The sequence below is a fragment of the Schistocerca americana genome, chromosome 5 (assembly GCF_021461395.2).
Source record: "Schistocerca americana isolate TAMUIC-IGC-003095 chromosome 5, iqSchAmer2.1, whole genome shotgun sequence".
Classification (NCBI taxonomy): domain Eukaryota; kingdom Metazoa; phylum Arthropoda; class Insecta; order Orthoptera; family Acrididae; genus Schistocerca; species Schistocerca americana.
Window position 1 is genome coordinate 295,112,081 of NC_060123.1, and position 23,372 is coordinate 295,135,452.

The 23,372-nt window shown below is 40.4% G+C and overlaps 1 protein-coding gene across 1 annotated transcript in view; it reads left to right on the plus strand.

Annotated features, from left to right (window-relative positions):
• Nucleotides 1-22,008, plus strand: part of LOC124615770 (ubiquitin-conjugating enzyme E2 R2) — an 80,243-nt gene extending 58,235 nt beyond the window's left edge. The window contains exons 2-5 of the mRNA XM_047143869.1: nucleotides 8,626-8,712; nucleotides 9,437-9,534; nucleotides 9,925-10,059; nucleotides 20,725-22,008. Of these exons, the coding sequence (XP_046999825.1) occupies nucleotides 8,626-8,712; nucleotides 9,437-9,534; nucleotides 9,925-10,059; nucleotides 20,725-20,965 (561 nt within the window). The 3' untranslated portion in view covers nucleotides 20,966-22,008. The remainder of the gene's footprint in view (nucleotides 1-8,625; nucleotides 8,713-9,436; nucleotides 9,535-9,924; nucleotides 10,060-20,724) is intronic.
• Nucleotides 22,009-23,372: the final 1,364 nt, after the last annotated feature.

Genomic DNA, 23,372 nt, shown 5'->3' on the forward strand with positions numbered 1-23,372 from the left:
ATCGGATTGGTGAACCATAGACTCAGGTGTGACATTTCAAACAATAATTTAAATAAGTTACAGCGAGAGTGGGAAGTCATGAAAAAGAACAGGCCTACCTTCATCTAAAATTATGGGGAGAAATAGAGACGCTGACGCTGATTCGAAAAGTATCGCTGCTGTTGCAACTACGTAATCTCGCGCGTCACTCAAGAAGCCTCAGAAGAGACGGGCAAGGTTATCCGAGGAAACGGTAGCAAGGCAACTTGTACCGCAACGATCGGCAAGACCTTAAGAACCCTTGTTATTGGTAGTTTTTGTTTGCGCGTTTATTTCTGAGCGTTTGTCATTTGTCGGGGGGACTGCCCGTGTGTCAGATTTGAACGTGAGCCTGCCGAAAGCAGCTCGGGGTACGCTTCGCTCCGCACTTCGGTCGATAACACGTGGACGGCGCGGGCAGTGCACCCGGGTCACCACGGGCCGCAGTATCCTCCGCTGCTGTTTGTCTGCCTGCTCGACAGATTCACTGGCAGCAACGCTCGAAATAAGTGCAGCGGGAAGCTTTTATCATGCTGGCAACTTGGCTGGAAAAACTCGGAAATGCTCAGGAAAATTTAATTTACTGGAAATTTCGGAGAAAACTCAGGGATTCTGAAAAGACTATACGGTGAATAGAACTGTAAGTTGTCGGAAGGGAATGCACAGAAAAATAAATTTTAATAGTATGGTTTACGTTTTTACACGTAGCAGTTTCCCAATTTGTCATCTAAATACGAGGGAACAAAGTAACATGAAAACCTCTCGTAAACAGGAAGTATTGCTAGAAAATTATAAGCTATGTTCAGCGAAGGATACTTTCCCAAATGGATAGGCTTGCCTTCTGACCGTCTGTAGGGAACATGCCAGCCAGGTAAAGACATCTATTCACAGCCTGGCTGTACGTTTATCTGCAACAAATCCGCCACGGTTTTGTGTCGAGAGGTACGACGAGCAAACAATAGGAAGTTGAATAAGCGAAGACAGAAAGGGAACACAGTCCTCCCCCCCCCCCCCCCCCCCCCCCGCGCTCACACACACACACACACACACACACACACACACACACACACCAATAAAATAAGACGGACTGACTACCCGAATGTAGACAGAAATGGCTGGCAGGAGTAGCGTTCCTGTCATGTACATGCACATGTACGGTCTATAGTTCTGTTTTCACAATAAATTGCAATGCTGAGTGAAATACTGATATTGATGAATGCACACTTCAATTTTATATCGTAAGTTTTAATGGTGTCAAAAGTTTGAAAATTTGTTGTTATTTAAGTTCTTAGATCTGTTCCAGATCATTTGTAATTTACTTCTCAAATTCGTGGACGGATAGTTTCCAGATACTGATTGTACCGGGTGTTTCAAAATAAATATCTATGTTTTAAGGCTTTGTAATATATGTTATGTTTATCTTACAATTATAAATAATACATTAAATGAAAGAACAACTCAGTTTTTCTTACAAGTGTTTATTATGAGCACCGCTTGCCACGCAACACAAACAGTCGATAGGCGAGTTCTTCCCAAATCTTGATCACTATTTCTGGCGTAGCTGTTGTAACAATTGCTTCAGTCCTGTTTCTTAACTCGGGTAGGTCAGCTGGTTGCGGAGGCACATCATCATCCTGTGTGAACCACTAAAGGTAAAAAATCGCATGGCGTCTGATTGAACATGGAGGCCTTGCGAAACAAGCTCTGTCATCAGACTCCTTGCAGCCAATCCACCGGTCGGATGCAACGTCGTTTAACCCATCGCGTATTGAGTTTTGCCGTGAGGCAGCGCACCATCTTTCTGCCAAATAGTGCTGTGGTTCAGCTTCTTCCAGTTGAAGAAAGAGCCATAGTTCTGGCGCATAAAGACAAGAACACCAGTTACAGTTGCTTTATCGAAAAAAAGGCACCTAAACTTTCCGCCGGAATATATCACTAAGATCAATCTATTTAGGGAGAGTCTTTGAAGTTGTACCATCTCGTGGGGATTTGCTGACGCTCAGATGCGCACATTGTTTTTTCAGCTTTCCATTTATGTTATGTCAATTCATCTCTGAACGACACGATCCAGAAAAATCTTTAGCGGCATGCAGCAACATTTCTTTTGCAAAGTTGGCACGTAAAACGTAGTCTGCTTTAGAACTTGTAGCAAATGCGTACAACAACGTCGTAAGCGAATCCTTACGTCTCCATACAGACGCGATTGGAATTGCTAATTCACGACTAGCCTTCCCGAACTTGATTCCTTGGGGCTACGCATGAAAGACTCTAATGTTGTTCAGCACCTTCATCAGTCACTCGTGGTCGTCTCGGACTCTTCCATCTACAAAGACTAATATGAACTCGTAAGTTAATTTCATTTGTATCACCACAAAACATCTGAATTCTACACTAGATATTGTTGACACATGGTGTCCACTGGATGTACCACTACTTTCTTCCACACGATATAGTACTACTTCACTCGGCACAATAGGTCATGACAGTAAAAACTAGCATTAGCGACTACATTTTGTTAATTCATCTAAATATAAATTGATCTTCTATCAAAAGGGTTTTACTTTCAGTTGCGTGCGAGTGCCGTCGATAGGAGTAATCAAAATGAATTTTAGATGTCAACATAGTTTATCTTTCTAATTGAAATCGATGGGAGTTCTTAAATGAAAATTTCGTGATTTAATAGGAATTAACCTTAAGAAAGCGTACCATAACAAGAACTGTATAAGTAGTGAAAGCCAAATAATTTCTTTGTTAGTCATTATTTTTTCACACAGCAAATAATTCAGCCTTAGATAAGATTTTTACAACAGCGCATGTAACGAAATAAAGCTTACGCAAATAAGGAACTGTGAATTTATAATTGTTTTGGAACGAGATTAACATTAAAATAGTATTGACCAGAGGATATGAGGAGAAGTATGGCCACGATTCAATTGCTAGTGGCTTAAGCGGGACAGTATACTGATAATTGGTTACGTAAGCAAGGCTTCATCGGTGTCCCATTCTGAGAACCGTGGCAAAGCGCATTGCGGTGGTCAGGCGCTACGATCACTCCCTCCCCCTCTTCCGTCGTCGCCAACTTGTTTTACATGTATCTTCTCCGCTTCCCACCCAGCTAACGTAGAGTAGATTAGCAACTTTAACAACGAAACTTGCGAAAAATTCACATCCGTGAAAAGTTCAGACGAGTCTGGCCGGGTAGAATAGCCAAAATTCGTGCTAATGACGTTTGTCCGCCAAAATATGGGCCCTCTTTGACGATATAACCCTGCTAGACTCGGGCGAGTCTTTCAAGGCAGGAATAGCTTAATTTTCACGTTCATTTCTGTAGCAGCTAGAACCAGGCAAGCGTCTACATAGATTTTTTTGTGAATATTGCACCAAATGCGAGAAACAGATTGAAAACTTTGAAATACGCAGAGCAAAATCTTGAAAATGAAACGAAATGAGTCAGAAACGAGTCAGTAGCCTTGTGGGGAAATTTTTCTGATGTGAGAGGAGTGTGCAACAAATAGGAAATACCCCCCACCTCTCTCTCTCTCTCTCTCTCTCTCTCTCTCTCTCTCTCTCTCTCTCTCTCTCTCTGTGTGTGTGTGTGTGTGTGTGTGTGTGTGTGTGTGTGTGTGTGTGTGTGTTGTTTCGACGTTGTCAAATCTAACGTTTCTTCTCTTGTGTCTTAAAAACTAGTTATACACTGCGTTCTACGAAATTTTGAGGAAGCCAACGTGCAGAAGTTAGTGTGTAAATACTCTTTACAAGTAAAATCCTTTCGAGATAACTCGCTTCAGATGCATGAAATTGTTTGACACAAAATTAAAGCAAACAAAAAGAAGCTACGGTTGCATACCAAAACTTGATCTAGTCCTAACAGTTAGAGTATGATTACAGAGTGCTGCTGTTATGTTTCCGAGCAGTTTTGGGAACAGAAAGCATATGCGTAACAGTGTTGCTGATCGTATTTTGTTCCTAATGTTGTTGCACGGCAACCAGTAAAATTTTGAAATGGTTCACATGCGTTGCATTTCACGCATTAGTCTCCAGTTTTCAGCATTGTTTTCCATCAATAGCGGCTGGTTACTCGGTGTAGAAACTGCGACATGGTATTTAAGGTTGACGCGGGTTGGACCATGATTGTATAATGGAGATTTGGTTCAGTTAGGTTGCCTGTGGCAAGTATTCCCTAGCGAGTAATAGGCCTACTGATGATAGGAAATAGAAAAAGAAAAACATTATTCATTTTCCTTTCTTAATTGTATTCTAAACGATTCCGCTCATCGCCTGATTCGATAAACAGGAACTTTACGGTGTCCATTGTAGATGCGCTTAGGCTTTGGCTGCTGATGAGCTTTATAAATTTCTATGAAATCGCACACGTAAAATTATCTGCGTGCAAGTTACCCTGGCGGTGTCTCACAACCACAACGGTCCAATTGGGCCGTTCGACGTGGGCAGGTAGCTACGTGTAAGCAAATGAAGGTACTACAGTTCGATTAAAATTACCTCTTATTGTTAGTTGACGTTGGAGCTGGTTGGTTGCCTAGGCAGAGCGCTCAGTCACGCCCGAACCGTTCGCCGTAGCCAGACTGCCACAACAATCGTTCAGGTCACTTCCACTGCCTTGTCCGGCTTTTTCTTGTTTTGTTCGTATCCTGCATTCTGGGTTTGGCCCTTTCATTTCGTATTTCATCACACACACACACACACACACACACACACACACACACCACTACCGGATATTTCCTCACAAGACGCGATTCAGCGTCACATGTACTGTTACAATAATCACACAGATCGGCTTACACTGGATTGAAAAGCTTCCCACGACATTGCGTGAAGCCGAATTTTTGAAGGCTGCAATCAATTCATCGTTGTGACTGGGTGACCACTGCTACATTTATAATTACTGAACCGTGTTGTGGCATAACGTAATGGTTAGCATATAAAGCTGACTTGAAGGAGGTCCGAGGCTCGAGTCTCGTTAAATGTAGCGGAACTTTATTTCTAAGTATAATCAAAAGTGTTCATTGTTATTCTGTTATTGGCTTAAATGTAATTTTTTCTGATAGTTTTTTGCATCAATTTCATCGTCGTGTTGACTTTCCTTTTGCTCTTATTTTTCTTACTATTATTTTTTCGTTTCGAATCTGCCAGTATTGCCTATAATTTGCAAAGTGCCAACGAGGATTTCTCATCGAATGATAACGCGTCAGTTCGTATGTATAGTTTCAGGTAACCAATGATAGCGTGAAATTGTTTGCTTTTAGCGCTGAAACTAATTATTTTCTGTCTGGGGTTTGCTCGTAGAGGTTAGCATTAATCGCTGTGAACATAGCGATCGTGATTTTACTTATGCCGCACATTATTGACCGCCGTCTTCTCGGGTACATTGCATATAAGGAGGTTGTGGTTAGCTTAAGACAAGAGTTCGAATTCAGAGCTACAACACACGTCGTCTGCTGCAGTTTAATCACCGGTCACTTAAACCAGCTGTTGGCAGAGCATCTCGCATTTGCTACATACCTCGCGGCGGCCACTTCTATCATTGCTCCGAGTTACGCTGTGTTCGTGTAAACTATAAGCGGTAGCCGGTAGCCGATGTGGCAACACTGTAGCGGCAAGTGACAGACGTAAACTATGAAGTAATTTTAATCGGTCGATAGTTGTAGTGGTACCACAAGTCTCATGGGGTTATTTGCTTCCAAATGAGGAAATCCAAGTTCACCCCGTCGTGATACTTGTGGCCGTGACCAGCTTTTGAAGTGCGCACAGTCCTTAATAAGGAAACTAGGAAGGAACGATGGAAGAATGGATCAAGGACTAACCTTGTGGTCGCGTCGTTTCCTTGTAACTGCATGATGTAGAGAACAAGGAAGTGAGAAAACGCAAATGGGAAGGAAAGAAGCAAGCAATTTTAATAGAGTTACTTAAGTGTCCTCAGAACAGCAATGCAGCATATGCTATAGTGGGTTAATGCTTTTTGGTGGCATCTGTAGACTGCATTCAAACATCTTATTATTCTTGCAAAGCTATTCTCAACACTTCTAGAGTCCAGGAAGGAGGACTGTGAGCACCCGCAAATGCTCGGACTTTGAACACCCACAAATGCTCGGTAGTGTGCCAGGTATGCTCATGGAATTCTGGTTGTGAGGTAGCTGGCCACTCAAGTGCTGAATTGTGTGCTCTTGGAGATTTTTATCACTGGAAAAAAAGCCCCATGTGGTTGATAATTGTCATATATTATCTAATAATCATGTAGGCCCACTGATAACACTTAAAGATTGTAAGCATCAAGGATGCCAGTTCATTTAGAAGTGCATGGAGTTATACCATATCACATGCAGATACAAGTAGGTTTGCATGTCCGTATAATTATTAGGTATCTCGTAGATCTGTATAAACCCTTCTCTCCAAACATACCCATTCTGCTTCACCTGAATGACTCAATTTTATAGGTGTACAGTGTCTCATAAGAGATCTGAGATTTATGTCAAATCAAATACATCTGTTATTACTTTGCTAGCTAACTAAATTTGTCCATGAAGATGAGAAGGCCACTGCAAACTCTCCCTCTTGGGTAAGCATTGAGCAGTAAACTTACGGCTGTCATGCTTGTGTGCACATCAGCTGCATTGAGTCTTTATGTGCAGTGCTTGATGACATCACTCATCTTGTGGTTGCTCCAAGGGTCAGCTGTGATGAGATTGCGATTGTAATCATTAATGCCCATAATGGCATATAAAGGTCTTCAGTGCACTTTGCAGCCTTAACATGTTGTTGGCTGAACCTTCCAGATAAAGAACATGAGGTTAGTAATTGTTCTTACTGTCTGTAAACATGAGTAGGGTGAACACTAGAAGTGACGTGCCATCATTCTGGAGAGTTGACCTGCCTTCACTCTGGACCTTTCAATCAAATTGTGTGTGACAGCTGTCTCTTACTGTCTCCAACAGTTGTTGGCCTACTCTTAAACATAGTTATCTATGTATTCATGATGCACGTGAATCATCTGTTGTAGACTTGTGCAGAATTGTTGTTGTAACTGCACAGTCAACTTTTGCTTGTGTATGTTTTTTCTGAACCTTGTTTATGGAAAGCAATGTAAATGATGTATTACTATAATGGACATCATCTACATTTAAATCATGCTCTGCAAGCCACCTAATGATGTGTGGCAGAGGGTACTTTTGGTACCACTATCTGATCCCTCCAACTCTGTTCCACTCAAGAATCGTGCCTGGGAACAATGATAGTTGTTAAGCCTCTGTATTGCCTCTAATTTCTCAAATTTTCTCCTCATGGTCAATACGTGGAGGGGGGGAGAGGTAATATGTTGTCTGACTGCTCCTGAAAAGTGCTGTCCCAAAATTTCAGCAATAAATCTCTCTGTGATGCGCAACATCTCTCTTGTAACGTTTGCCAATGGAGTTTGTTTAGCATCTCCGTAACACACTCTCACCAGCTAAACGATCCTGTGATGAAACGTGCTGCTCTTCATTGAATACTCTCCATCTCCTCTATCAGTCCTACCTGATAGGGATCCCAGATAGATGAAAAATACTCAAGAATCGGCCAAACAAGCATCTCATAAACCAATTCTTTCATGGATGAGTTACATTTCCTTAAGATTCTTCCTATGAATCGGAGTCTTATGACTGCTTTTCCCCACTATATGTTTTATATGGCCATTCCATTAAGGTCGCTCTGGATAGTTACGCCTGGATATTTTATGGCAGACTTTGTCTCCAGCTGTTTGTCATCAATAGTGTAGCTGTACAGTAATGGATTTCTTTTCCTATGAATGCGCAATATGTTACATTTATTTACGTTCAGGGTCAACTGCCATAGTCTGCACCATTTATCAGTTCTGTGCAGGTCGTTGTGCAAATTCTTACTATCTTCTGGCGTTGCTACTTTGGTATAATCAACTGCATCATCAGCGAATGGGCTTAAAGAGCATCCAACGCTTTCTACTTGATCATTTACATATATTGTGAGCAGCAATGGACCTATCACACTTCCCTGTGGTACTCCAGATATTACGTTTACATATGTCGATTTAGTTCCATTAAGAGCGACGAGATGAGTTCTGTCAGCAAGAAAGTCTTGAATCCATTCACAGGTCTGCTCCGATACTCTGTAAGCTTGTATTTTTTTCATTAGACGGCAATGCAGGAAAGTGTCAAATGCCAACAACTAGTGAGATGTATGATCCTCTTTGAGAATAGAAAACTATTGTTCAAATTTGTCATTTTGCTCATTATCACTACCATTAGGAGGATTGTTTCAAGCAGAACTTTTCTATAATATAAAGCTACGCAAGTGTAAGCATTTAGACTATTTTGTAAGACTGAGAAGTTAGCTGTTTTGACAGAAAGATATTTGTATTTTTCGAAGGTCTTAGTATCAAATAAAAAGGTCTATGACCAAAGCAGGTTTTCTGAGGACTTTGTGTATATGATAACTTTATAATACATGAGATTTGAAAGAAAAGTTGAGTCTCTGAAGAGCGATAAATATTTGCTCTTTGTAAAGATAACTGTAGTAAAATATGTACAGCTATGGGCCATTTTACTCCATTGTTTAATGTAAAATTTTCCTCTGTTGCAGGCGCACATGAAGTTTCCACCTGACTATCCATATTCACCACCCAGCATTCGCTTTCTTACAAAAGTATGGCATCCGAATGTGTATGAGGTGAGTAAATGATCTAGTATTCTGTATTATCCATAAAGCTACAGAGTGTAAATATTTTCTAAGATTGTTGGTATTTTGGAAAACGCTGCTAAGAGAACTAATGAAAAGTCGGGGATACATATAAGGAGATACTGCAGGATAGAAGGTAACCACAGGTGGATTTGAAATGTTCAATTCATTTTAAGCCACCACTAATTTTCAACTGATGTGCAACTTTAATGATGGTACATGTGCATATAATAAATGTTAAGAAAGCATTCTTCGAGGTGATACATTTCTGCATAAAATACCCCCCTTTCGCCCACACACACCTTATCAATACGTGCTAATCTATTGATCACAGAATAACTAAATAAAGGAGGAAGTATAGTAAACTTTCTCACAGATTAAATCTGCGTGTCTAACTGAGAATTTAACTATGACCCCTCCTTCTCTAAGAAACGCTGTAACTGAACTTCCCAGGCATTCAGTTTTTTTCCTAAAGTCCTAAACACAAATGGTTCACTTTAAAAGTACAGCATTGATTTATTTCCTCATCTGAGCTTGTGCTCGGTCTACAACAGCCTTGCCAACAAATAGTCAGACCCTTCCTTGTTTTTCTTCTTTATTCATTATCCATGCAGTGAGAAATCGTACACTTCTGCCTATGTTAGTTATTTGTAATGTTCAAAGTAATTACTATCTGTATGTCTTTCATGCAAATATGGTTTTTCTCATGTTGCAGAATGGTGATCTGTGTATTTCAATCTTGCATCCTCCAGTCCATGATCCTCAGAGTGGAGAACTTCCTTGTGAGATGTGGAACCCCACGCAGAATGTCAGGTAACACATCTATTTCATGTAAAATTTGTTTACATATTTACACATACTATGTGATTTATTTTAGTAGTTGTGTATTACCCTACTTCAGAGTGCCACATAAAAGTGAGTAGTTACACTATTTTGGAGAAAAGAGGATAATCTCCTGTTTGCAATAACGGGGAACCATGGAATGAATCAGAAATGGGGAAGGGGAAATATATTTCGAACATTGATAACAGCTTTAAAATCTCCAAAGCTAAGGTATTCAGTGTCTTTCACAGTTTCTTAATTCGTTCTCTGGTCTTCATTTGCTTCTGTTAGAGCAATTATTAAACTTTTCATATTAAATGATAACTAGTTTTACTTTGACTATATAATGGTTTAAATACTGAACAATAATTCTGTTAACAGGACCATCCTGCTGTCGGTAATTTCTCTACTGAATGAGCCCAACACATTCAGTCCTGCCAATGTTGATGCGTCAGTAATGTTCAGGCGCTGGAGAGATTCAAAAGGCAAAGACAAGGAGTATGAAAATATCATCAGGTATGTCTATAAATTTATTTTTATTCATGAATTAGTTTTCTGATCCGAATAGTACCTTCAGGTTCTCTAACAACCAACCTGACATCCTTAGAGACTACCTTAATACAAAGATCACTTTAATACATAAAACTGAAATTTGCATTCAAGAGGAGGTACAAATAATCCTAATCATAATAGTGTTGTTGGTGTTCAGTTGCAACTTCGGGGCTGAGAGGCCTTGGTCAATGTATAAAATTTCCATCTGACGTTTCGTCTCCATCTGTGGGAGACATCTCTTCTGAGGTCGTCTGGCTACTGCCACTGGTTCTCACATTTATAGAGCACATAGGGGGGCACCACCATTCATCACGTGATGCTGATGGTATGCCTATCTTTGGAAGGCATCATCATTCTCGATTAAGAGTAATCGATTGTCATTCTGCTGGCACAACGTCGACATCCATATCTTGTCCAACTTTAAAACTTCCTCTTTTCTATTAAAATTGTTATGGTGTTTGTGAATTTCTATTGCTTCTCTATCCATGCGCGCGTGATAATGGGATGTTCGTGCTAGAACGCTTGTCTCACTAAATTTTATTTCGTAATTCCCATCCCGAAAGACATGGTCAGCTACGGCCGATTTTTCGATGTGTCCTAAGTGACAGTTTCTTTTATGTTCGGCTAATCGGGTGTTTACACTTCTTTTCGTTGTTCCAATATATACTTGTCCACAACTGCATGGAATTTTGTATACCCCAGGTGTTGCTAGGGGATGTCTGGCGTCTTTTGCAGTTCTTAAATATTCCTTAATCTTCTTGGTGGGTCTGAAGATTGTTTTGATCCCAGACTCAGTCAGAACTTTCCCGATACGGTCTGTGACTTTATTATTGAACGGTAGGAAAACATTTCCAGTAGATGACCGTTGTTGCTCTGGACTTCCGTGTTCATGTACCTTCGGGAGTCCATAAAAACTGCGTGGAGAAGCTTTCGTTTTGCATAGTTGTTTTTTATCTTCTGAAGAAAGCGAAGATTGTTTCACCAGTTGATAGGTATTTCTCAAAATTTTGGTTGTAGGATCCTTCTGATGCTTTTTGTATGTAGTGGGATCCAAAAGGTCACTAATCTTCTTGTGATAATCTTCGGTGTTCAGCAAAACCATAGCATTTCCTTTATCAGCTGCAAGTACAATAATGTTCTTATCCACAGTGATCTCCCTCAGTGCCCTCTTTTCCGCTTCAGACAAATTGCTGGTAGGTGGTTTCGCTTGGTGTAAAATTCAGGCTCTTTCAGTCCTGATTTCATCCGTGGAATGCGATGATAAACGGATTTCTACCTCCACATTCGCTATAATGTCCTCCGTAGGAACCTTCAGTGGTGTGACTGCAAAGTTGCCTCCTTTCGATAAAACTGAATGTTCCTCTTTCGTTAATTCTCTCCCAGACATCTTAATCACAGTTCAAGAGTTGCCAGCAACTGATGTTTCACCTCTGCCTTTCTGTAGGCCATCGAATTTCCTCTTCTGCCTATTAGTTGCCATTTCTGCACTGAGCTCCATGGTCCTGAACGTTAGACAGTCCACCTTATTCCAGTCATAACACTTCATTATGTTACTGATATACATAAATGGAGATATAATAGCTTAATGCTAATTTCTGCTAGTTCTCACCGCGTTTAGTGAATTTGTTCCCGTAGCATCGCTAGTTCCATGCAGTTGTAAATACGGTGCGCTTGCGCCGAGTGAAACCTTCAGAAACTTCGGCACTGTCGTGGTGTCCTGGCAGCGTAGCAGGAAAAAGGAAAGTAAGCGTACACAGTTGTTGTGCTTTCTTCTTGCGCAGTCCCTCCAGTATATCTGCTATATATTTCATATATAGCAGATATTTTTATGACTGACATAGAGGCTTCATTTAAACACTGCCTGACGACAACTTATTTCCACTGTTGCCAATTTATTTATGGAGATCTTCGAACAGCGAGTGCTGCAGACTGCCAGTAAAAAGCCTGCTAAATGGTACCGCTATGTTGATGACACTTGTTTCACCACATACTCTACAACCAGGTTTAGTAGAGGTCTCCAATGCTTTGGGTGCATGTGGTTCTCTATGAACAATTCAGATATCCACACTGAAACTGAAATTTCGTTTTGAATAAGGCCTGCAACCCTCCAAAAGTGGGGAGTTGCATGACCACCTTCAGTAGAAACTTGTGCACTACGTCCACTCCTAATTGCTTTCAAACATAAATTTGTTCAATGTCACAAGCAAGCCTTCAGCTTCTGTACTTGCAATGACAATTTTGCCAAAGAGAAAGTCCTCCACAATGGAATTAGCATCTGAGAACCATACAAAAAAGGTGAAACTTTAATATTGTCTGTAGCCTCATCGAGCTACAACTCGTATTGATTTTGTTTTGATGATTTATGGCTTAGAGCACTAAACAGCGAGGTCATCAGCACCCGAATTTGTTTTACTTTTTCAAGTAACAGCATTGGTATAATGTGTCATATGTTTGAATTCTGCGTCTCTGCTCTCATGTGCCAGTGTCAAACAATGCCCTCAGTTTTCCCCAGTGAGGTGTTGATCATAATAGTCATATAATCAGTAGCAACCGGTAGTAGTAGTTGCACTCCAATGATACAGAGCTTTTTGTACTTAGTACTCTATATGCAACGTTGTATGATGATTGCAAAGCACTTTTTGCTTACAAAAGTTTCTTTTTTGTGCTTCTAATTCAGTAGGCTTTCTAGTAAAGAAGTGGAAACGTTTATCAACCTAGTTGGAATGAATGGCTTCGGAACTACATTTTAACTTGCTTTGAAGCATACATGCTGCTGCCAAAATTTGAGACTCTGCACACACTGTAGTCTCTTCTATCAGTATTGTCACGTGTTGAGGTAAAGCCAGCATGCAAGCAACTGTCACATTATGTATAATACTTTCACTTCTTCAAACCCCCCTGCCATTTATGGTGCATCCTCTTCATTTTCAATCCTATATCCTTATTCAGGTTGTAAAAACCTGCACCTCTTTGGTGACCACAATAACTTCTTTTAGGGATTAAGTTAATGGCCGCAGTATTATACCACAGAGTAGCAACAGTGTTAGGTGGGAGAGAAACATCAACTTTCCCCACAATGTTTTCTTCTTGTGTGTTTGGAAATGAGAAGGCTTTCTCTCAAGCCAAGAGTGTAACTTGTCACTGCTGCCACATTTCCATCACAGCTGCTGTATAAGGACCATCATAATGAGACAAGTATTATCAAACAACTGTCTACCGCTGATGTGGTTTATGTGACCACACTGTGCTTGATTTGCACAGCTGACACCAACGTAGGTTGCTCATTTTCAAGGAGAATAAAACAGTATTCAGTGGAGAAATGCTTTAAATGTCTGAGCTGAATTACACACTGATGAGCCAAAACACTATGACAACCTGTGTAATAGCTTGTTCATCTGTCTTTGAAACAAAATAAATCACTGATTCTGCTTATCAGGGATCTGAAAGTTTGTTGATACATTTGTGGAGGCATGTGGCATTAGATGTTTACATGCAGGTCATGTAATTTGTGTAAACGGGCGGCTGGGTTTCGTACATGGTGATGGTGCCCAATAGAACCTAGATGGGTTCGATAGGATTTATATTGGGCAAATTTGGTCACTTACACGTCAATGAGTTCACTAAAAATCTCTTCTAACCACTGTAGCATTGTTCTGGCTCTGAGAGATGGACGATTATACTGCTGAAAGATGAGTGCTGTCTAGGAAGACATCGTGTATGAAGGGATGTGGGTGTTTCACAGCTATCGGCATGTCTTCGATTACTGTCACAGGTCCCATACACGCGCAGGAGTGTGTCTCCGATAGGATAATACTGCTCCCACCCGTGCTGCACATTTCAAGCTGCCATTGAACTCGACAGCTGAGTTAGTGGAGATGACCATCGATCTAGTACAGCAAAAATATGACTGACCTGAGGAGCGGACAAGTTTCCATTGATCAACAGTAGATGGTCCCGTGCTCACTGTAATTGTAATTACGATGTCGTTGGGTCAAGGTGTCAACACGAAGGGATGGTCAACTGTGGCGTTGTAAGTTCAACTATGTACAACAAGCGATGTGCACCGAAACACTTGAGCGTGCACCAGCATTGTGTTCTTTCTTACTTTACGGAGCAGACAAGCCTCCGAACTTCATATCCCCATGAAGTCATTGATGTCCAACCATTTAGTGCCTAGAGGGAGTTTCACTATCCTCCTACCTCTCTTTGAGACTCAAGACAGTAGCACATGAATGTTCGACGAGCTTTGGTGTTATCAAGACACTCGTTCACAGGCTCTGAGTAACGATAATCTGCACTTTGTCAAAGTCACTTACGCCATTGGATTTCCCCATTTGCAGCCCATATATTTGCTAGGGTGATTCCTAGTCTGTCTCTGCTGTCGTTGGTGCGTCATGTGCCTGCAGCGCTGCCAGGAAGCCTCAAACATCGTGGTGTACAGTGCTCATAATGTTCTGGCTTATCAGTTTTTTCGTAAACAATTCAGTGTCTATACACAATTCAGTAAAGACTGTAACTGGTATGTCACTGAAAGATTGTTAAATCTAAAAGGCTGGTGATTAGAGGCCAAAGGCTTTGCTAACACACCCTGGGAACGGGATGACACTTGATTAGCTTTTGATAGCACGTCACAGACATTGTACGTCACATACTTCAGCTGAGAAGCCACCACATACGGTGCAACATGTAGGAATGCAAATGGCATTTCTATTACATGCTGTTGTTGTTGTTTTGAGCATGTGTTGCGGTTTGGGTACCTGTATTAGGTCCTTGTTGTAAGGTGTCAGAATTCTTTGTTGTAGCCACTTCATTGTCACCACCACCACGACCAATAACAACCACCTATGTATTTGATGTCACTGGATTTATTATTTTTCATGGGATGAGGTCAACAAAGATATTAGTTCTGCTTTCAGAAGAATTTTTTTTCTTTGAAAATCTAATTGTGTATTGATGTTACAATAGTATCTACATTACTAAATGGTCACCCAATCCCAGCTGCAGGTTACCTGTCTAACAGCTGCCAGTTTTTTAGTATTTCAGTTAATTATTGACAGTCATAATATGAGGCCAATGGATTTCGGTGACGTGGATGGGTCCATTGTTATTTACAAATTTGCCGATAACAATTTCTTTACGGTTCACTACACTCAAGGGCCTTCTCCCGATTCTCTTTCATTGATTTATTTGTAAATTTGAGTGCTTTTGTGTGTGTGTGTGTGTGTGTGTGTGTGTGTGTGTGTGTGTGTGTGTGTGTGTGTGTGTGTGTGCACTCAACTTATCTTGTTTATATGTCATTTTTTTCACATTTTTATGCTTTTGTTTTTCGCCAAACCACTCTGATCGACTTTTACTGCTGTCTCCTACATTTCTTTATTTTCCAAGCAGTAGTTTACATTTTCTCCTCTGACTTCCCCATTGCCCCATTTTTAAATTAAAATTTTCTCTTTTTGTGACTTTCCCTAATGCTTTTCTTCTTTTCCAGTCCAGTTTTCTGGTGAGAAATTGTCACCCACTCATTATCTCTTGTTAACCGTTGTCTGTTCTCATTTTTTTAATACAAATTTTTCTGATTTTTCTGAAGTTTTCCTTGCTTTTCTTCTGTTTTTCTGTCCTTTACCATGCTCTGCTTCTCTTCTTTGCCACTTCTAACACTGAATCATCCTTTCTTGCCATGATGATCTCATCACACATTACATCCCATCTTTTTGAAAACACTCTTTCGCACTGCGAAAACTAAGGTCGCACATTCTGTTTCTGGGAACCTACTTTTCCCTTGGAGTTATTCCCAAAGGCCTGATATTGAAAGTCCCTGTTCCAGTATGTAATCCTGCTCAACACCAGGATCTTCTACAGTTTCAAATACAGCAATCCCATGCACCTACCCTGGTAATATGTCACCTGTGTGCCTCATCTGCCAGTTTACACTCCAACAGTCTTCTCTCCTTGTACAAAATCCTGCAGCTATCTGCCCCCTCATATTTTTTTTGGTATCATCCACTAAGCCAACTACAAACTGCAACAACATGCCAGACTTCACCTAAAGAAGGCTCTCTCACATTCTCCTAAACTACCTCGACTATGGTGTTACCCTTCCTGTGTCTCTCTGCAGCTTCCTAAACAGCCACACCATCAACCACCACTCCTCTCTATGAAACAGAGCTTGGCCAACCTCCTTAACATCCCACAGCCTTCACCACTACCTGCCAGACCAGTAATAACTCTAATCACAAGAACCAGTCACAACACTACAATGTTCTCAGCCTCTTGTTTGCAGCTCTTTCCCTACCTGAATTACATGTTATTCAAGGGTCACACTTTCAGCTCTTCACCTGCATTTAACTATGCTGCTTTGGTGAAGGACCTACTTTTCTTCACACACAATATCATCTGGAAATATCACTTTGCAATCCAATCCCAAAACCTTTCCAACAGGAAACCTGACATTGAACCCTGCCTTGAACAGTTCAGACCACGATCCCAACCTGATCCACCACCACTACTTCAGAATCATCCCTTACAAGCCTTTCAAGAATTCCACACATCCAGCATTGCTTCAGAAGCTTCACTCAAGGTCCCTACAACATGACCTAACTTGTCCTCTGTAGAACTCCAGGCTCTGAATTCCCTAAAAGCTGATAACTTCATCATTATCCTCCCAGCAGACAGAGGATCTACCACTGTCATACTTGACCAACAGGAGTGTATTAGTGAAGGTTTACGCCAGCTGTCTAACACCTCTGCATGCATCATCTGCCATTGAAATCCCATTCCTGTGATTCAAACTGACCTGCAGTCCATCCTTAAAAACTCAGTCCCCTCACAAGGACTGCCATCTCAATCTATACAACTTCTTACCCACCCAAACCACCTTTTACCTTCTTCTTAAGATCCACAAAATCAATCATCCTGGTCATCCTATAGTTGCTGGCTTCAAAGCTGTAGTTGATAAACACCTGCACCACATAGTACAGATTGTCTGAATTCCGTGCCCATCCCACTTCCACAACACACCTTGCTTGTCACCATTGATGCTTCTACTGTCTATACCAACATCCCCCACGTGAATGGTCTGTCTGGTGCTGAATGTTTCCTCATTCAGCTCCTACCTGATGGCAGACATATGACATGCTTCCTGCTTACCTTAATCAACTTTATACTTACCAACAGCTATTTCACCTTTGAGGGGGAGACATACAAACAGATCAGGAGTATGGCTGTGAGAACCAGGATGGCTACTTCGTATGCCAGCCTTCTCGTGGGTTACTTGGAGGGGGCTGTCCTGGGATCCATAAGCCTTCAGCATCTGGTTTGGTTTACACCATTGATGACGTCTTTGATATAAGGACTCACAGTGAGGATGACGTATTAAAATTCCTGGAATCTCTAAATACCTTCTCAAAGTTAAATTTCACATGGTTCTGTTTCAAATTCCATGCCACTTTCTTGCTGCTGGTCTCATCCTCAGTGAAGGCCAGCTATACATTTCTGTCCACATTAAATCTACAATCAAACAACAGTACCTACATTTTGACAGTTGCCATCGTTTTCATATCAATTATTGCCTCCCAGGCAGCCTTGGCATTTCTGGCAAACGTTTGTTCAGGTGCAGACCCTTTACAGCAATACACCACCATTGTCATCTCAGCCTTCATTGGACGTAACTACCCCATCAGCCCAGTTCAAAATCAAATTTCCCGGACCATCACATCCAATCCTAGTACTGCTGATCTCTCAAAAAACAACTTCGGAGCTGTGGTATAGTTAATGTCATGTTACCTTTGTTTGTTGGAGTGATGGTGAGGAACAGCTTGGTGACTACCTAAGACATCCAAATAGTCTCCATGCCGACATAAAATTTACTATGAAGATGGAAAAGGACTAACAGCTACCTCTTCTAAATATGCTGGATACGAGGCGTTGCGAAAACCTGGGAAACAGTGTGCATCTCTCTCTCTCTCTCTCTCTCTCTCTCTCTCTCTCTCTCACACACACACACACACACACACACACACACACACACACACACACACACACACACAATTCATGGACTAATACCTGCACTAACAAGTGCAGGAACAGGATTGATAAATATGTTTGTAATGCAAGCAAGATGAGTATGTGAGCCGCAGCACTGCACACACACCTGGAAAGCATTCTATAAACTGACAGAGGAGTAAAGTGTTTTTAGATTGGCAAGGTACAAAAGAAACAGACATGTAATGTGGGGAATACACCACATATCATATATGCATGTAAAAGTCTGTTGGAATAACTGGATCATCAATCAACACCAGGATCATCGAACATAAGCAGCATTGCCGGTTGGCACAGTTGCAGAAATTAGTCGTGTGAGCCTGACCACATAATAAAATTCAGTGACATTTAAGGTCTTGCTGTGAAGAAGAGCTACCACCCTACTTCTTGAGGGAAGCTATAGAAATCCTCAGACGTGACAATAGGTTCAACAAGAAAGAGGAAAGCCTCAAGGTCAGTGAATCCTGGATTCCCGCGCTGCAGTGAAAGACCTTTGCAGGTAGCAAGGGGAGAACCACAGCAGTAATGACCATGGAAAAGCCCCAGATGTTGACACACAAAGTACACACTCATATGATCTGCAGCTGCAAGCTTGACCCAAGTGAGCTACCAGCAGGGGAGAGTGAAGCTTTGAGAATGACAACCGCTCGTTCTGGCAAAAGTCAGAAAAATCATCAGACTAACTTTGGCCTAAGAACCAGAGATAGAACCAAATGGCCAATTTGTCAACAAGTGGCCACGAAAGCCTTAACAATTTTGTAAAGGTATTTTAGTTTGCTGGGGAGAAATTGAGATCTGCTGTATCCACTAGTGCTAATGATTTACTGTTTCACTGAACATGGCAAATAATATTTGCTGCATTTTTCTGAATGCTGCCTAAACTGTAAATTCTACACATCATGGGACTTCATTAGTGTTGGATGAGCTAATAGTTATGATTTATTTATGTAACTGTGATATGTTACTGTCAAAATTTATTAATATTATTATACTGTCATTGCCTGTAATACTTTCTTATTCTTTCATGTGGATGCTTTTAATCTTCATTCCATTCCACTGAGATCTATCTAGTGTTCTGTATCTTTTTTTCACATAGAGAGAGTTCTTTTTAGTTTTTCCTCCCAATAGGAAGTGATTTTAAATGGTTTTTGTTTATCTGTCCACACTGCTACCTAATGTTTGGCCAGATTTTACTGTTGGCCACCTTTCAATTTATTATTAACTTCCTCTATTTCTGTAACGGAATTTGTGGATATTTTTATTCTAATATGTAAATTGTAGGATCTGAAGTTTCTTGGGAAAGTTTAAAGGTTGTTGGAAGGTATTTCACTCTGCAGTCTTACATCCACGTGGAGAAGAAAGCTTGAAAAACTAATTAGAATCATTATCAGAAAGAACATTGAATCTTCAGTCAAAATACACAGGGTAAGCTTAATAATACCAGAGAAATGAAGAGCATTCTGCCTACATAAATATTGTAAAACATACAGAAAAGAGGTGGCAAACAGCTGGGACAGAGGCAGCAGATGCACAGGATTAGAATGTGGTACCTGCTGGGCTGTGTCTGGCCACAAGTGGGATGAGGTGTGCGATGCTCAGTGGAGTAGAAGATTGAGAGGGGTGAGTGGTGAAATAAGGTTGTGGCAGGGGTGGGAAAATTTGTGGTTTGGTTGGTCCTCATTTCTGGGCACAGTAATTGGTCTTCAGCACTGCTGAAGGAAAAAAATTAAATTATTCAAGTGCTTGCTCAATCAGTGGGTCACTCCTGTGTAGATATTTCATGGGGGTCACTCCTTTGTAGATATTTCATGGGGGTGATCAGAGGTTCAGGGCATATGCAAATGTTGTATGTGGAACCTAATTTTGGTGTAGTAAAATAGACAGAACTGCAGCTGGGAATAAGATACGAATAGGTGTTTACTGATGTAGCTGGATGATATACAGTAGTGACTGTATCATTACTTACTGAAACTTGCAACTTACAAGTTCAGTAAATAGCTGTCAATGCAGTTACTTTTTTACACCCCTTGTGATCGAAAAATAAATTCAGCTTAACTTTACAATGAGGGCAAGTTGTTCTCTACAGTCCTCATTTAAGAGATAAAGGCTACTGTGTTACTATAAGCCACCCTAACCTCCCCAAATTCCAAGAATTCACAGACATTGGGAGTAAATCACTGTTCATAATGACACTGATTGAAGAAATAGTTGTACGGTATAGTTTCTGTTATTAGTAGTTTCCTGACTGCCATGTTGGTGACTGCTACTACATACCTCCTCCCTGTGACTGACTCTCTTTCTACTCCTAAATTTTTCTCAAATTGTACTTAATGGAGAAACGGTGTTGTTATGAAGTAATAAATAAATTGGGATTCTGAGGAGTTAAAATTATGTGCTATTCCTTCTACACTAAACTAATATTGATACCTTGTGTTTTATGTGATGTGTGGTGGGATGCAATGTAAGCAGTGATCAGGCAGTAGAGATTTTGTACATATCAGCCTCAAAAACGAAAAACAAATACTTAATCTCTTGTGCCATGGAATAATACACAAATCTGTTTTAAATTTGTAAATATCTGTTAACTTCCAGGAAACAAGTGTTGGCTGCCCGACTTGAAGCAGAGAAAGATGGGGTTGTAGTGCCTACGACATTAGAGGACTATTGTATCAAGACACAGGTGTCAAAGCCAGCCACCGAACCTGTGCTTGATATGACAGACTTTTATGATGATGACTATGATCTTGACGACGATGATGACGAAGATGATGAAGAGGATGGTGATGCGGACGGTGATGGTGATGCAGATGACAGTGGAAATGGCGAGTCGTGATGACATTCGTCTTGGCGTGTGTTTGCTGTTGACATTTGTATCCAGTCAATGGAAATTGCTGGTGTCGCGAAACGGCATGGCAGGGGAGAGTGCTTGGAGGGGGTTGACAGGTCACAATTTCATGTCCATGATCGTATCTCTGTAATGCATAATGCTAGTAGTAGTATTTGTGCTTACTGTTTGAGAAGTCCTTAAGAAAAAGAGCAAAGAAAATGGAAAGAAACAGTTGTATGTCATTACCCATGTTAGTCTGTAGTTAAAATGCTAAAAGCATGCAGAAATCAGAGGTGTGTAGTATAAATGTGAACTGCATTGCACTTCACATTGCAAGCACATGTGCATTACAGGGTAATCTACTACACTTCGGGAGAATTTGTGCATTGTTGGAAACAAAATCCATGTGGTGCAGTATGTTATGCCTATCACAGAACTATTATCCTTGTTCATAACTTCAGGAAGGAAGGTTGCTCTGTTTTCAACACTGGTCTTTAGTTTCATTAGCGTTTTATAAGATGCAAATTCAAAAATCTCCATAAATTTTCTGTGGACAGTTCAACAAAGCACAAACTTCAGTTTGGCTTTGTACATTTACCTTTCTTCTGTCATATTTCAACAAAGATGACGATGTTCTAAACATAGGTTTGTACATTCTGAACACAAACTGGAATACAACCTGCCTACTGCACATAGCTCCACATTTGTAGTATGCTCCTTGTGTATTTAATGATGTACCTTTCACTGTGCACCTCAAAACCCTCTCTTGGAAAAGTGTGGTGCTCCCGGTGAACAAGTGCCCAACCTACAGTGCCGTGTTATCATTAACTGTATGTTAGGTAGTTGGATCATCTTCAGCTCAAGATGATCTACTCCTGCCTTCAGGACTTGGGTGTGTTAATGCTGGTGATTAATTCGTCCTTTGGTTGTAACTGTATAAATGAGTAGAGATAAATTTTTGGTGGTTCACATTATACACTTGTGGAGTCGTATAGGTTTCCTGTATTGTGATCTTGTTCTACTTTATTAATAAATTAAATTAAAATTTAGTTGTTCCTGTTATTTCTATATAGATGCCAAAATGCTACCAATAAAAGGCATTAAAATAATTGAATATGTGTATGCATTAAAACAGATGTACTGCAAAACAAAAGCTATATGCTGTAGTTTACATGGAAATGTACAGTCTTGAGTACAGTGCAGTTCTTTCTGTGTGGCATTTTGGCATGTTATATTCTTCAATAAACTTAAAGTGATTATATCATCTTACGAGACTTTGTGTTCATCCCTTATAAATATTGTGTGTGTGTGTGTGTGTGTGTGTGTGTGTGTGGGGGGGGGGGGGGGGGGGTGAGGGGGGGGTAGTTTTGAGAGAGAGAGAGAGAGAGAGAGAGAGAGAGAGAGAGAGAGAGAGAGAGAGAGAGAGAGAGAACTCCCATTAATTTAATATTATATTGCACTATATATCTTTAATATTAATTATCGGAGATTACTCTTCTTTGCAAAACTGTTGTGTGTAGCTAGTGTCTTTTTCTTTATTTTTGTTGTTACTGCTACTCTTGTTATAGAAACACCTTAATCTCTCTTAGTTAATTTGATTTGTGCTGTATGATTCGTGAATTTCATAACAAAAGCTTGTAAATACCGCTGAAAGTGATGTTGGAAAATGAAGTATGAAATTTTAATCAGAACTACTCATGTGTGACTTTCGTGAGTGTAATGTGATCTTTCCTCTTCATAATACTTTTTATATGAACGTCTAAAACTTAAATTGAAAATGAGAGCTGAATAAAAGACTTGTTATCTAGAACGTCTATGATTCTTAACAAGTATCAGCATGTGCAATTTGTTAGAAGTCAGTATCATTTTATTAACATTATTCTTAATGTCATGTAGGAGGGCATTGTTTTAACAGTGCTGACAGATGCTCACTTTCTGTTAGGACAAGTGTTGAAACACTTTGACTCCTTAGTGGTTTTTTTTGTAGTTGTTTGTTGAACATGGTTCATGTGTGAATTTTCAGTTCTCATTGTGAGCTTGAAATTTCATTCATTGTAGGTGTTTCACTCTTGGTTTGTTACATGTGCTGTGCTTTTGAGACAAGTTTTAAAATATATAATATTTGCTTTGGGAAACAGAAACAGGACTTCTGCTGCATTGCTGATGCTGGTGTTGCACGATTTAGGTGACAGCACATGAGAATAGATGTCCATTTACTGATATGCTTCTGCTGGTTCAGTGAGATTGGTGGACGTGTAGTGCATTGAAATGAGAATGCTGAGATAAGCTTACCTCAGCTTGATAGAATAATGAAGGAAAAAAGGGAGTACTAAATATCCAACTTTATTGTGGAAAAATCCACCAGTTACTTAACAAATGAAAGTAACAGGCATATGAGTGCTGCACTTAATTG